This window comes from Heloderma suspectum, chromosome 9, assembly GCF_057233095.1.
Source record: "Heloderma suspectum isolate Gila_16-S chromosome 9, 16-S_ref, whole genome shotgun sequence".
Taxonomy (NCBI): domain Eukaryota; kingdom Metazoa; phylum Chordata; class Lepidosauria; order Squamata; family Helodermatidae; genus Heloderma; species Heloderma suspectum.
The window spans coordinates 6,946,665-6,962,297 of NC_139466.1; the positions used below are offsets into that span (position 1 = coordinate 6,946,665).

A 15,633-nucleotide genomic window follows, 5' to 3' on the forward strand; every position below is an offset into this window, starting at 1 on the left:
CCCTGATAAGCTAGCTTACTACAAGCAGGGGGTTCCTTTGGTTTTCACTCTGAGGGGAGTTGCTACAGTAATGTGCCACATGGTGTTTGAGGAGCAATGCCAACCAACACGGCTTTCCTGGTGTAAAAATCTCCCTGCAGGTTGAAATCTAGCACAACAGGGAGATGGTAATACTAAACCTCTTTCCCTCATGTGCTGGTTTACTATAAAAGCAGGGTGTATCTTTCTGTGGGGAAGCACTGAAAAAAAAATACACCCCCCCCCTGCAAAAAAAAAGAAAAGAAAAAGCGGACTGAAAAGGTACCATGCAGACCTCTATGACCAGAGTCCACTTCTAATGCATAGAAATGGCTCACAGCAACCGTGCGATCGTAATTCCTTCAAAACCGAGTCAGCCGCACTGAAGCAGCATCGCCCCCCCCCCCCCGCTCCATCTCTCTCTGCCGTGGAGCTTTTGCGATTCCACCAGAGGCGTTTTTTGGGCCTGTGATTTGCAGATGTGAGGGATTTCTAGAAAAAAAAATCTGACTGTCAAAGGCGAGCTCCAGCAGCCCACGCACCCATCACACGGTGCAGCCTTAATCCACCCTGTTCCCGATTACGGATCAGCAGCTCTGGGGCCGGGCATCGCACTGCTGCTTGTGCTCCAGCTTGAAGGCTCCTTGCCAGAGCCCAGCTCGGTAATTGCTATGCACTGGGGCACGGGCTGAGCAAAGCAAACCGCTGAAACGGAATGAGAAATCACCTTCCAATTAGAACGGTCTGAAAGCCAGATGAAGCGTGAGAGCATTATTTATCAGACGCCTTTCCTTGAAGAAGGCGATTTACAAGGCTATCGCATAAAGCAGGGCTGGGGAGTCATTTTCAGACCACGGGCCAAATTCAATTTTGGAGAAGGGCTTGGGGGTCACATTTCAGTGGTGGGTGGGACTACGTGGGCGTGCACACATATCTAGAGCAGAAATTGGAATGGAAAGACTCTTCACGTGTGTGCGTGCGTGCGTGCGCATGTGTATGCAGTGGGTGCTACTTCTTTTAAAATAAAAATCTCTAGCCCTCATGATTACAGAGGTGAGCTTTCAGAATTGTGAGTAGTGTTCGCCTAAGGTTCAGCAGCTGTACAAAGAGATCCTATGGATCAAAAGCCAGAATCTCTGTGCCATGTGTAGATCCTTTTACACAGGGGTGTAAAAACAAAGCAAGCTTTTGAAATGCACAACTGAGAACACTGTGTTGAGATCTGTTGGATCAGGCCAAATGTCCATCTAGTCAGCATCCTGTTTCCCCTGCAGTGGCCAGCTGGATCATTCTGGGAAGCACACGAGCAAGGCAAGAAGGCAACAGCCCTCTGCTCTTCTCTGTCCCCAAAATCTGCTGTTCAGTGGCAGACTGCATCTGTGTATGGGGATTCCATTGCTCAGACAGATCTGGCCACAGTGACCCATGCCTTAATCACCCCCCATTTAGATCACTGCAATGGGTTCTACACGGGGCTGCTCTTGAGGAACATTACGGAAATGCAACTGGTAAAAATGCAGCAGCCAGGTCACTTTCTCGTGTTCTCTTTGTACCGTATATAACCCTGGTCTTATACCAATGATGCTGATTTCCAATTTGTTTCCGGGCCCAAGTCAAGGTGCTGGTTCTTACCTATAAAGCCCTAAACAGTTTGGGGACAAAATATCTAAATGACTACCTCTTCCTCTATGAACGTGCCCACAGCTTACAATCTCCTTTGGAGGCCCTACCCTGCACCCCACAACCAAGAAAGGCTGGGCTGGTGGGAATGCAGGACAGGGTCTTCTCTGTGGTGGCACCCTGATTGTGGAATTCCCTCTCTAGGGAGGGTAAGACTGGCCCCATCTTTGCTCAGATTTAGGCTGGTGGTGAAAATGTTTTTTCTTCCATTCGGCTTTTCACGGTTTTTGATATGGGGTTGACCTCGCTCTCTGGGGTGTTTTAAAGATGGCTCCATACTTAATTTGGTTCCTGACTGCAGTTTAAATGTTTGGATGTGCAAATGTTATACTTAGACATATATGTAAAAAATATGTGACATTAGCTAGCATAATGCTAAAGGCAGTGTTACATACCCTGCCTTGTAGGCTTTCTCAGGGGAGACAGACAGTTTATAAATTATATACCACTGATGCTTATTGCTTTATTGCCTTTTTGTTGCACTCTTCTGCCTGGTTACTCACAGTGCCATGCAGAGTGCATCCCTCCCTCTTCTCATTTTTATCCTCCTGACAACCCTGTAAAGTAGCTTAGACTGAGGGATAGTGACTGACTGATGGCCAGTTGGAGATTTGAACATGGCGGACTTAGACGTTTGGGTGACAGCACCAAAGTGGTTTTCATTGATAATCTCACCTTGGTGAAGGGCCCAACTGGATCAGGATGAGGATTAGTATCCTGCCTCCTGCAGCCAAATGCCACTGGGAAACCCACAACCACATTCACAATTAAGACATTTTAAAACCAGAGCACTAACCATAAACAAACTGGGCAGCATAACCAGTCAGGCAAGGCCCAAGTTCAAAAAAAGATGAAAAAAAAAGATAGGACATTAACTGGTGCCTAAAACATGCCACAGTTGGTACCTCCCACATGCCAAGGTGGCGGGCATTGGACAAAGTGGGGGCCACCATGGAGAAGGCCCATTTCCAGGTTGCTCCCAGATAGCATTCTGCAGGTTGCAATACAGCCAGCAAGGCCTCCTTCCAGTGATCTCAGCAATCAAACAGGTCTATATGGGGGAAGGCAATCCACCAAGTGACCTGGTCCCAAGTTGTTCAGAGCTTTAGATGACGATGTGCCAGATGAACAAGGCACTGCTTTGCATGAAGAAACTGTCCCTAGTGTCCAAATGGCTTTGCTGCACATACCCCTCCCCTGTTCCTTAGAATTTTCCTCCCCTGCTCCAATCTATCCAAAACATGGCCCCAGGCAAGAGTGGGCTAGTATTTCATCTGCCAATCAGAGCTGGTAATCGGTAAAGAAGAAGTGGCTGGCTGGCTGCCTCCCTACCACATACATCTGGAACCCAAGCATCTTCTGGGGTGCTGTTTGAACAGGGATCAAAACGTTTGCCTGGAGAAAAACCACAGGGATTATTTATTAAACTATATCTTTCGAACCACCCATCATTCTTACAGCTTCCAGGGTAGGATACAATGGCCATGACTGAAACCAAATCACACCAATGTAAAAAAGAAAAAAGCTCTACCTCTCTTTTACATCAAAACCAGGTGAGGCAGTGACTGTTCTGAATCAGTGCGTGGGCACGGTAATGGACTGGATGAGGGCTAATAAACTGAAACGCAATCCAGACAAGACAGAGGTACTGTTAGTGGGTGGTTCGTCTGCCCGGCTAGGTGATATTCAACCTGTTCTGGAGGGGGTTGCACTCCCCCTAAAGGATCAGGTTCGTAGTTTGGGGGTGCTCTTGGATCCAGAACTGTCACTTGAGGCACAGGTGAACTCAGTGGCACGGAGCACTTTTTATCAGCTTAGGCTGGTATACCAACTACGCCCTTATCTGGACAGAGATAGCCTCGCTACAGTTATCCATGCTCTGATAACTTCTCGTCTGGATTACTGCAATGCGTTATACGTGGGGCTGCCTTTGAAAACGGTCCGGAAACTTCAGCTGGTCCAAAATAGGGCAGCAAGATTGTTAACAGGGACTGGCCTGCGAGCTCATATTACGCCAGTACTTTTCCAGCTGCACTGGCTGCCAGTCCATTTCCGGGCCCGATTCAAAGTGCTGGTGTTAACATTCAAAGCCCTTAACGGCTTGGGGCCAGGTTTCCTGAAGGATCGCCTCCTCCCATATGTGCCTGCCCGGACCTTAAGGTCATCATCAGCGGCCCTTCTCCGTGAGCCCCTGCCAAAGGAAGTGAGGCGGGTGGCTACTAGGAGGAGGGCTTTTTCTGCTGTGGCACCCCGGCTCTGGAATGAGCTCCCTAGTGAGCTCATTCCTACATTGTATTCCTTTCGGCGCCAGGTGAAGACCTTTTTATTTTCCCAGGCATTTTAGCATTTTAGCTTTCTAAATTTTTATATTTGCTGTTTTAAATCTGTATTTTAAACTCCTGCACTGCTGCTAGGTTTTATTGTGGTTGTATTGTTATATTGTGGTTTTAATGTTCTGTATATTTTAAATTGTTTTATTGTGTGTTGCTTGGATTTAATTTTTGTGAACCGCCCAGAGAGCTTCGGCTATTGGGTGGTATAGAAATGAAATGAAATAAATAAATAAATAAATAAATAAAATCTTCATAGTGTTTTGGAGGCTTGTAAGCCACTTGCGAGGGCAGTGTGCCCTCAAAGGCAAGAAAAGAAACATCTAGATGAAATAATAAAATCAACTGTCATGCTACGGCTATTTACAGGGCGCATGCAACTCCCTTGTTACAGCTAGCTACTGTTCTGTTTCTGGGCACAATTCGAAATGCTGGTTAAGAACACAAGAACAGAAGAAGAGCCCTGCTGGATCAGACCAAGGGTCCATCTAGCCCAGCATTCTGTTCACACAGTGGCCAGCCAGCTGTCGACCAGGAACCCACAAGCAGGACACAAGTACAATAGCACCCTCCCGCCCATGTTCCCCAGCAACTGGTGCACATAGGCTCACTGGTGCTGGAGGTAGCACATAGCCATCAAGACTAGTTATGACCTGTAAAGCTCTATGCAGCTTGGGATCAGGTTACCTGAAAGACCGCCTTCTCCCATATGAGCCCCACAGGTTTTAAGGGTTGGACTCGATGGCCTTGTAGGCCCCTTCCAACCCTACTATTCTACTATTCTATGATAAGATCTTCAGGGAAGGCCCTTCTCTCAGTCCTGTCACCATTAGAGGCACGTTTCATGGAGAGATGGGAGAGGGCCTTCTCGGTGACTGCTCTCAGGTTGTGGAACTCCCCGCTGAGGGAGGCTAGGGAGGCTCCCTCTCTGTTGACCTTCCACCAGCAGGCAAAGATGTCTTTATTCACGCATGTCTGTGGCATGTATGTTTCTCTGTTACTAAAGGGTTTTATAATGTGTGATGCTGCCAGATTTTACAATTCATTTGCTTGCTGGTCGAAGCTCGCTCATTCCTAATGCTTAGCTTTTTAATGAGCCAGGACCGGTGCTTTACAAATACACTATTAAATTTGGAATTGATCGTGAGCTTCTGAGCATGCACAGTCTGTATCTAAACAATGCCATTTCTACGCATGCACTGCATCGGCTGGATTAACCCTCGCCTTGCCTAACCCAGTGCCGCTTCCCTCCTTGCCGTTGCTGCCATTCTGGGTCTTCGAGAATAACTTGGCAGTGCCCCCACCCCCACATTTTTAGTCTGCCAACCATCTCCTTAGCAGCTTCCCTCATCGTTGCTGCCACCCCTACCATGCCTCCGGCAAAAGCTTGTTTACACGGAACATGATTTGATTTGAGGGAGAACTCTCGTCTGAGCCTACAAAGCTGAGTTCGTTATTTTCTGAGTACATAACGAACTCACTCGGGGTAAGTTCGCCCATCACAAGTTTTAACTCAGTGGGTCTTGTGTATTCCTTTTATGGTTGTGTTTTAATTTGCTTTTTAAATGGATTTGTTCTTTTGTTACATTTTAATTAAGATTTTGTTTTAAATCTGCATTTTATGATGGGTTGAGTGCCATTTTTGGCAGAAAGCCAAGGTAGAAGTCAAATAAATCAATCAATCATGAATACATTTGCCTTGAGGATGCTAAAGCAAGAGAGCTGGCTAATCACATAACCAATCTTAAAATGCCTAGGACAATTTTAGAAAAAGTGTTAACCTGCCGCCAGAATGATTCAATGCCAGCCATACCCCTCTGGAAAGGGTAATCTACAATCAAGGTGCCACTGTGGAAAAGGCCCTCTCCCTTGTATTTTAAGCTTGCCGAGATGTACTTTAAGCCATCTGGTTTCCAAACACCCTCCCCACCCAAGCGGAATTTGCTTCCCTTAAGTTAGGAGTGGAGTGAAATTGACATTCATTCATTCATTCATTCATTCATTCTTCCCTCCCCTTGAGCTAGCCTTTCCCAATATGGTGCCTCCAGATGTGTTGGACTACAACTCCCATCATCCTCTGCATAATCAATGGAGATGGCTGACTTACACATGAGAGTCAAACAAACACCTAACACTGCCATCATTTCCTGTGGTGCAAACAAAACACTATCTTCTTTCCAAACCATCCTTCTGGAACCATCCTCAAGACATCTTTGTCATTCACTACCATTTAGCAGTGCCCCATATTTTACAGGTTTACAGTTGATCTACAAAGTACTGAGAGAGTGGAATAAAGTGGGGCTATACCACTTCAGCTGGGGGAAATCACATGAGACTCACTGTGCAATCCTATGCATGTCTATTCAGAAGTCAGCCCCATTTGTGTTCAATGGGACTTATCCCCAGGTGACTGAGTATAAGATTGCAGCCTCACCTATATTCATCATGACGTTGAGGCTGCAATCCTATACACATGTACTTTGAAGTAAATCCCATTGACCTCAAGTAGGGCTTACTTCTGAGCACTCATGCAGAGGACTGCACAGGTAAAGTTAACATTATGGGCATTCCAGGGACAACTTGCAAGCCATTTTCATTAGAGATGCATACGAAATCCAATGGTACCAGATTCCTCCCTGTATATTGAGGTTCCGTTTTACAGGATATGTTTACTGGAGCAGAATTCCAAATGCTGCAGTGAATGGCTCTCTTGAAGTAGGTTTCCAGAATCTTGCAAGACATTTTTAAAAACAAAATTAAAAATTATGAAGTTTATTTTTAAAAATTGTTGTTTGGAATTGCACAATTCTGCAATTGTGGTTTTTTTTTTTTCCATCATAGGTTTTTTGTTTTACTTTTAGAAACCAGGATTTTGTTTTAAAAAATCATCCCCCCAGTTAAAAAATAAAACAAAGAAACAACTAGTTTCATACAAGTACAGATGGTGCAGGATTTCTTTCACTTTATTAACTACTGCGATGAGGATGCATGCCTATAATCCGTATGCCAACTTTCCAAAATCTGCCATTCCTGCCAGTATTCAAACAGTGGAACTAAAAGGATACTGGAATGTAGATCGATAATCGAGTGTGAACCCAATTGTTCCTATTTTCCCACTGTTGATTTCGCACATGGCTGCACCAGCCAGATCTTGTTAATGGCCAGCTTGCCTTCCAGTGACTACCATGGAATTTAATGGCAAGTACAGTCATTCCAGAAATAGCCTCCAGCCTGATGCTAAGAAAAAACAAGGGACGGTGTCCCTGCTGGGGGAGGAAAAAAAAAGTCCACAAAAGGTCATTAGCTAATACAAATATTTTACTATCCCATATTGCAACATTAGTCATAACGACAGCCTTAAAAACAAACAAAACAACAGCTTTAAAAATAAAGCAAAACACCTAACTTCTCATTGATGAGGCTTCTCTGCTTAGTTTCCTGTAGGTTACCCAGACTCGCCACAGGCAACCAGGTAAGAGGGTTTACATAAGCCTCCTGGGATTCAGCTGCAATCCTATAGTTTGCATTGACCAAAGGAATACATTGCAATGAAAAAATCTGAGAAGCAGCTTGTCTCCTTCGCAGCTTAGCAAAGAAAACACTGTTACCGCATATCGGGATCCAGGATTCCAGCACCCACAAGACAGAGAAACAAGCCAAAACATAGAAAGCAGGGACTTACCGATGTGTACAAGTATCCTTCGCTGTTCATTGCTAAGTACAATTTTGTTTGAACGCCTTGAATCGCCACCACTCGTAGACCCACAGGTATGAGGTTAAACAAAGCTAGGAGGGAAAGGAAGGAAGGAAGTTAACCTCCTAGATTTCAAGAATGAGATCAAATCTTCCCACAGGAGCCATTCTGTGAATTTTTAAGCTTAGTTTTTGACCTTTTTAAAAAAACATAATTCTTAAGTGGTGGAGTGAGACATACACATACAGCCCCTTTAAGAGGGAACAAACACAACCAAACCATCTTGGTAAGGACCTAAGAAGAGCCTTGTTGGATCAGACCAATCTTCGATCTTGCCCATTTTCAACAAGAGCCAACCAGGTGCCTCCTGGAAGCCCACAAAGAGGGATTACAGTGGCCATGTGTCCTACTCTGCAGAAAACAGTCATGTATTGGAAGGTGTCCTCTATTTGAAGGTCAGTCTGCTCTGGTTTAAAGCTAAAGGACAACAGGGTGGGCAACATGTGGCCCTCCAGATGTTGTTGGACTGCAATTCCCATCAGCCCTAGCCAGCACGGACCATGAAGAGAGATGGTGGGACTTGCAGTTCAACAACATCTGGAGGGCCACATGTTTCCCATCCCTAAAGTATAAGAAGGGAGACCAGGGGCCTTGAAACTGCCCATCAAGAGTTAGCACCTGGACAGCAGACCGGGCAGGCACAGAGCTCACTTGGTTCACGGTCTTCCACACTATGGTGAGAGGTGTTGTATTTCTACTGAAGTTATAGTCACAACTTCTAAATTTGCATCTCTACATGAAAATTAGTGGGTGAGTTCGCACCTCACGATAAACCACCCTAAAAACAAAAGGGAGTGGCTTGTTTAATCCATTGCTAAGCCACACTGCTGCCAGCAGATGATGAAATGCTCCTCAGTTTGCCATGGTTTGTTTTCCCCTTGGTCCTTCCGCCTGCAAATATTCCAGTTTCCTTTGTGGTACAACTTTTTTTTTAACTAGTAAAACTTTGTTAAATCCATTCCAACCATGTTTTGTAGATTGTCAGGCTTTTTTTTTTTTTTTTTACAGTTTCTAGAATTGTATGCAAAATGCAAATTTAGTCAGGAGGAGGGGAACCAGAGACCAAAAAATATGTGCACCCCCCACACACACACAGGCTAAAACACAAAAATGCACATTTTGCAGGAATTTGCACTTGTTATCCTTTTATTCCAATTTGGGGAGATTTGTGCACATTTGCCTTAACTAATGTTCATTAGTTAATGCACCTGTGAGCAAATGCGCATTAGTTAATGCGAATGTACACACATTCCTCCCAAAGTGAAAAAAATTATAAAAAAGTGCAAATCCAACCGCAAACCTAAATTTTCACACTTTAGCCTATGAAGGTGGGAATGCATATTTTTGGTCTCTGGTTCCCCATACCTCAACCCCCCCAACTAAATTTGCATACAATTCCAAGTAAATTTGCATACAATTCTGGAAATTTAAAAAATGGGGGAAATTTGCACAAATTTCACAGTCAGGCACTGCTTGATTTGCACAATTTCCCTATTTATGCAGTGTGAGCAGTGATCGCAAATGGGAATCAGGCCCACAGGTGTTGTCCACCTAACATATGGCTAGTGAAATTGTGAAGCAGCAAGTGGAGTGATCAGGTTTCTCTTGCTCTTGCCAAGCGACTCTGTAGCCTTTTGGCACAAGCCATTGTGGTAGATTCACACATCACAACAAGCCACTCTGGAAACAAGCCACCGCCAACAACCCAACAACAAGCCATGGGTTCTCAGGGTGGCTTGTGCATGGTTAACAACCGACATGTAAGCTATCATGCTGCGTTCACATGTTACAAACAAGGCTGACAACCCACCATGGGTTGTCATGTCATGCGAACGAGGTCAGTCTACATAAATCTGTATCTTCTCTAGTCTGCATCTGTGGTGATGTATACGTGGCCACCTTAATGCCCTGCCGATATGGTCAGCCATATTTCTAGTGGTTTGAAAGAGGTTCATTCCCACTGTCCAGTGCCAACACACAAATTGCGCTTTAAAAAAATGCAGTAACTCAGTCCCACTGAAGCATGCATGGCTACTCCCTCCTATAATGCTTAACATAGGCATTATGTTACAGATATTCCCTTGCCTGGGGTGAGCTAAGAATCCCTCCCAAGCAACAAGCTGCAGAATCTTCAGAAAAATGAAAGCCTTGCTCGTTGGACCATGGTAAGAACCTGGCAAGTACAAGAGACAGGGGCTTAAAAGTAATGGCACCGCACCTTTGGGAATTCTCACCCCAAAGAGACACACACAGGCCCCATTTGTATCTACCTTTAAGCAGACCTTGAAAACATTTTGTTTGAATTTCATTAATATGTTTGTAGTCTTTACCTGATTTAGGGGAGTTTTATATATTTTATATTTACCATGTCATTCTATTTTTTTAAAAAATAGAGATTTCTGTTGTTGCTACTCTTACCTAATTTAGGGGTGGGTGGGTTATATATTATATATTTACCACATTATTCTGGCTTTTAAAGATTTCTGTAAGTAACTTTGGGAGGGCAGTTTATACATTTAATAAGTAAGTAAGTGAAGTAAACAGGTGAATAATTTGCATGCCACTTTTCCACATTAATGTTGCCAAAGCAGCTTGTTAAACAAGAACGCTATCTATGGTGTGACCATGCTTGGAATACTGTGTACAGTTCTGGTCACCACGCCTAAAAAAAAAGATACTGTAGAGCTGGAAAAATGCAGAAAAGGGCAACTAAAATGATCAAGGGGCTGGAGCATCTCCCCTATGAGGGAAGGTGACAACAGCTGGGATTGTTTAGCTTGGAAAAAAAGGAGGGTAAGGGGAGACATGAGAGAGGTATTCAAAATTATGCATGGTGTGGAGAGAGACATTTCTCTCCCTCTCTCAAAATACTACAGCCGGGGTCATCCCATGAAGTTGATTGGTGGGAGATTCAGGACAGATAAAAGGAAGTCCTTCTTCACATAGCGCATAGTCAAACTATGGAATTCGCTACCACAAGATATAGTGATGGCCACCGATTTGGATGGTTTTAAAAGGGGGGTGGTCAAATTCCTGGAGGAGAAGGCTACCAATGGCTACGAGTCCTGATGGCTATGTGCTACCTGCAGTATCAGAGGCAGTGAGCCTGTGTACACCAGTTGCTGGGGAACATGGGAGGGAGGGTGCTGTTGCACTCGTGTCCTGCTTGTGTGGGTTCCCCATGGGCAGCTGGTCAGCCCCTGCATGAACAGAATGCTGGACTAGATGGACTTTGGTCAGATCTAGCATGGCTCTTCTGTTCTTCTGTTCTCTACACCAATACATATCAAAGTATCATCCTTACAATAACAGTCTACTAACAATTCATTTCAAAATATAATATAAACCACCCAATTCTACAAGAGCTCATTTCAATAATGCTAGCATTATAACACCATTTCAAATTCATTACAAGGTAGGCAGTATCAGCCACACTAAAACTAACACAATATCAACTGATGTTATTTAACAATTGTTTAAATCCATAAGGCAGTGGGATAGGACTTTTTCCCCCCAGAGCACCCAGATGTTAATAAATAAAATCCTGTGCAGCCAGTTCCTCAAAAAAGCCAAGTGCAGGAAATAGCTAGGAACATGACTCAAGCAGCCTCACATGGAGTGAAACCATGGGTCCATCTACCTACACTGACTGACAATGGTTTTCCAGCGTTTCAGAGAACCCTACCTGGAAATGCCAAGGATCCTGGGACCTTTTGCATGAGAAGCAGATGCTCTGTACTACTGACCTACAGCCAGATGCAGAGGTAGCGAAGCAATCTTACTTAAAGATAGCAGAGAGACCATCTACAGGAAGTCCGTGCAACTGCCTGGGTGCCATTTACTCCTATGGACAAGTGCTATGCTTACAATGGGAGCTGAAAGTGCACTCTGATCCTGGTTGGAGGAGGCAGGCTACACTGAGAGGGGGCCCTCAATGAGGGCAACATGCCTGTGCAAGCCCTTTTTGGCTCTCTCCCCATGCCGCCTTTATGATGATGGGTGTTTTTGCTATTTCCCAATAAAGAAGAGAGGAAGGTTATAAAAAGTTCTTGCATGAAGTATGGCCAGAGTGTCTCCTCTAGACTGTAAAGGAGCTCGGGGAAGGGGCAGTTCTCTTTCCATCCAGTTATTATGTGATTGCAATGTAAACTTGTCTTCTCAAAGCAGAATCCAGTTATTTACATTTGCTGTCAAAGGGATCCTTGAAATGAACATGTGTATTTGAAACGCATCCTGCTGTTTGTGTGGAACCATCAGCACATCTGAGCTTCCATTTTTCCTCAATCCACACATGATGGTATTTAATGTGGCACCCAAAGGGCTGGTTCACACATGCACATACACCCTTTTGGGTCTCAGGGTTTGATTTACGCCACACCAGATGACCTGTAGCTGCATGTGCGAACCCTCTCCCTGTAAGAGTGCATCGAGTGATAGGAGAAGTTTTATAACACGTGGTGGCTCATTCGCATCGCAAGTTGTCCCCTGAGGTCAACAAGGGATCATGCATGTGTGAAGTGGCCCAATGCCTAAAGCAGGGGACGGTGGGGAACCTTTTTTTGGCCTGAGGCCAGATTGGTGAGAGCCAATGTAGTGTAGTGGTGAGAGTGACGGACTGGGAACCGGGAGATCCGGGTTCTAGTCCCCACTCGGCCATGGAAGCTCACTGGGTGACTTTGGGCCAGTCACAGACTCTCAGCCCAACCTACCTCACAGGGTTGTTGTTGTGAGGATAAAACGGAGAGGAGGATAATGTAAGCCGCCTTGGGTTCCTTGCAAGAGGAAAAAAGGCAGGATATAAATGCAATAATAAATAAATAAATAAATAAATAAATAAATTTCATTTAGAGAAGCAGCTAGGGACTGCAGTCCAGTGATGAGTGGGCCAAAGGCAAAAGTGGGTGGGGCAACAGAGTGGGCCTGGTCACAAGCAAAATTAGGCAGGGCTGAAAAAAATTCACCCCCCCCAATCTATTGTTACCAGTGTATAACAGGAAGCAGAAGTAAGCATGAATAGTATATCCTGTTCAGAAGCAAGCATGAACAGCAAGTCTACCGACAAATAAGCAGGCCAAGCCCCTGCATATCTACTCAGAAGCAGGAAAAATTCCCTGAGCAGCACTTTCAAATATCATCCCATATGTCAAGCCTCTGCAAGTCTACTCAGAAAAAAGCATGAACAGCATGTCTACTCACAAATAAACAGGACAAGCCTCTGCATGTCTACTTAGATGTACGTAGAACAAGCTTCTGCATGCCTGCTCAGAAGTAAGGAGGACTGAATCACTCAGCAGCACTTTCAGAAAGCATTTCTGCTCAGAAGCATAAGCCTCATGTCTACCCAAAAGTAAGCAGGACTACAGGGCAAAGCTCAGAAAGAAGCAGGGAGCTTCCTCCCCTGGCTCCAACCCCTCTGCCCCATAGGGAAAGTTCTCCTCTCTGACAGGCAGCAAATAATTAATTTCCTGAAATAAATAATTTCCTGACATGCAGGAAATAAGTACTTTCCCCTGCTAAGACTGAGAATGGCAGCCTTTTTCAGTGCTAAGCCAGGGAGAAGAGCCTTCCCCTCCATGGCAGGGTAAGAAGCTGTCAGGCCAGATGGGGAACCCTTGTTGGCTTCATCAGGCCTGCTGGGCAGAGGTTCCCCATCCCGGGCTGAAGGTCTTCATTATATGGAGACGGCCAAGGATTTTGACACCTAGGAGAAATGAAATTCTTTCTGTTGTTGTTTATTCGGTAAGTCGCTTCCGACTCTTCGTGACTTCATGGACCAGCCCACGCCAGAGCTTCCTGTCGGCCGTCGCCACCCCCAGCTCCCCCAAGGTCGAGTCCGTCACCTCCAGAATATCATCCATCCATCTTGCCCTTTGTCGGCCCCTCTTCCTTTGGCCTTCCACTTTCCCTAGCATCAGCGTCTTCTCCAGGGTATTCTGTCTACTCATTATGTGGCCAAAGTACTTCAGTTTTGCCTTTAATATCCTTCCCTCAAGTGAGCAGTCTGGCTATATTTCCTGGAGTATGGACTGGTTTGATCTTCTTGCAGTCCAAGGCACTCTCAGAATTTTCCTCCAGCACCACAGTTCAAAAGCATCTATCTTCCTTCGCTCAGCCTTCCTTATGGTCCAGCTCTCACAGCCATAGGTTACTATGGGGAATTCTTTCTACCCATGATGAAATGACATGGTGAGTAAGTCACATAATTATTCCTACTTCCTGTTACCGTGAACATGCAGGCGAGGTGTTACATTCTGCAGGATCCCTAGGGACAGCCTAACTCCTGGTGGGGAACCTTCCTTCTCCCAAGAGCCACATTCCCTTGGGGGGTGGGAGTTGCATACAGGCAGTGCGCATGACCAGAGACAAAATTGGGAAGGGCCAATCCTCTTCTGTCTCTCTTTCTGCCTCCCTGTCTCTGCCCCGCTTCCTCTCTGCCCAACAGGCTGCCAGAGGAGGGACAGTTTGCTCAGACACTTCAGAGGTCTGAACTGAAAACTTGCAGATTCCTTCTCCCCCACCCCCACTTCTGTTGCTCCATCCATTTCACCTTATCCCTCTGTTTGTCCTCCCCCCTTGCCCTCCTTCTCTTCCTCTGGGCTCCCCCACCTGCACAAAACGAGGCTGAGAGTTCTCCGTCCCCGGCGAACTCGGGGACACATGTGAGCAGTGGAGTTGGCCCCACCCACTCTGGGCTCTTCCTCCATAGGCAGATTGCATCCTTTCTGTACTGCAGGGTGCCAACGGGAGTCCCTTTCTCACTGTTCAACAGGGAAAAGCTCTTATCTCCAATCTCCATTGCTGATCGGAGATCGCCCTCCATGGGCAGCTCTCTGTGTGGTGACAATGGGGCTCCTTTGTCAGTGCACAGTACTGAAAAGGTTGTAATATCTGACTGGCAGAGCTGCGTGGTGACAAAGGGAGCCCCATTCTCACCAAGCAACACTGAAAAGCCATTATCTACAATCAGCAGAGCTTGATCAGACATGACAACTTTTGTGTGCTACGGGGTGATGAAGGGGCTCTGTGCAGCATGGGAACACAGTGGAAAAAGGGGCCTCAGGAGAAGGGGGCAGGGCCTGGGGAGAGGCTGGGAGGCCAGACATGGAAACCCTGTGGGCTGTATCTGGCCCGTGGGCCAGAGATTCCCCATGCCTGTTCGACAGGTGCCTTCCTGCACCTAGCCAGCAGGTGTGCCTACCCCACCTCCAACACCTTTGAATGTGGCTGTACTGTTTGAAGAGGGTGTATACATCTAAAATTCAATGCAAGTTGGCCCAAACTTCATGGTCAATTCCCAGATGTTTGGTCGAAAACTGACTGTGTGATTTGGGTCTAAGCACATTGGATTTGATGCATCAACACCCTCTTCAAAAGTTACGTCCTTGCATGGACCTCTGGGGGTTTTGCAAGCCAGCCAGGCCTGCCCACTCCCTGAGATGAAGAGGCACGGGTTTGCTCCTCCACAGCACCAAAGGGAAGTATGGGAGGGTGTTGCCCAAAGCTGGCCAATGCCAAAACTAAGATGGAAGGCAGAGAACCTAAGCTGATTAAGAAGGCAGAATGCAATATGGGCATTTCCCAAAGCTGCTCTCTCCTGGTGGCAGGTCGGGTGAGGGAAGGCCATGCTGAAACCAAATTAATCTAAGGAACTCATAGCTACATAAACTCGTGATAGTCTTTGCAGAAAATACAGAGTAGTTAGGGCTAGAAGTTACTGAAGTTAGCCAAAAATACCATGTCCATTTTCAGAGTGAGAGAACAACTTGATACCTGAAGGACTTGCAACAACTCAGCTGGACACTGCTATCCTGTCCCGCTTGTGAAGCTCCCCAGACCATCTATGTGGGTGAA

At 45.8% G+C, this 15,633-nt stretch overlaps 1 protein-coding gene across 2 annotated transcripts in view; it reads right to left on the reverse strand.

Annotated features, from left to right (window-relative positions):
* The window catches only part of FGF13 (fibroblast growth factor 13), a 314,910-nt gene that overhangs the window by 49,651 nt on the left and 249,626 nt on the right, over positions 1–15,633 (reverse strand). For both annotated transcript variants that reach the window (XM_084813306.1, XM_084813307.1), the window contains one exon: positions 7,711–7,814. In XM_084813306.1, coding sequence (XP_084669432.1) covers positions 7,711–7,814 — 104 coding nt within the window. The remainder of the gene's footprint in view (positions 1–7,710; positions 7,815–15,633) is intronic.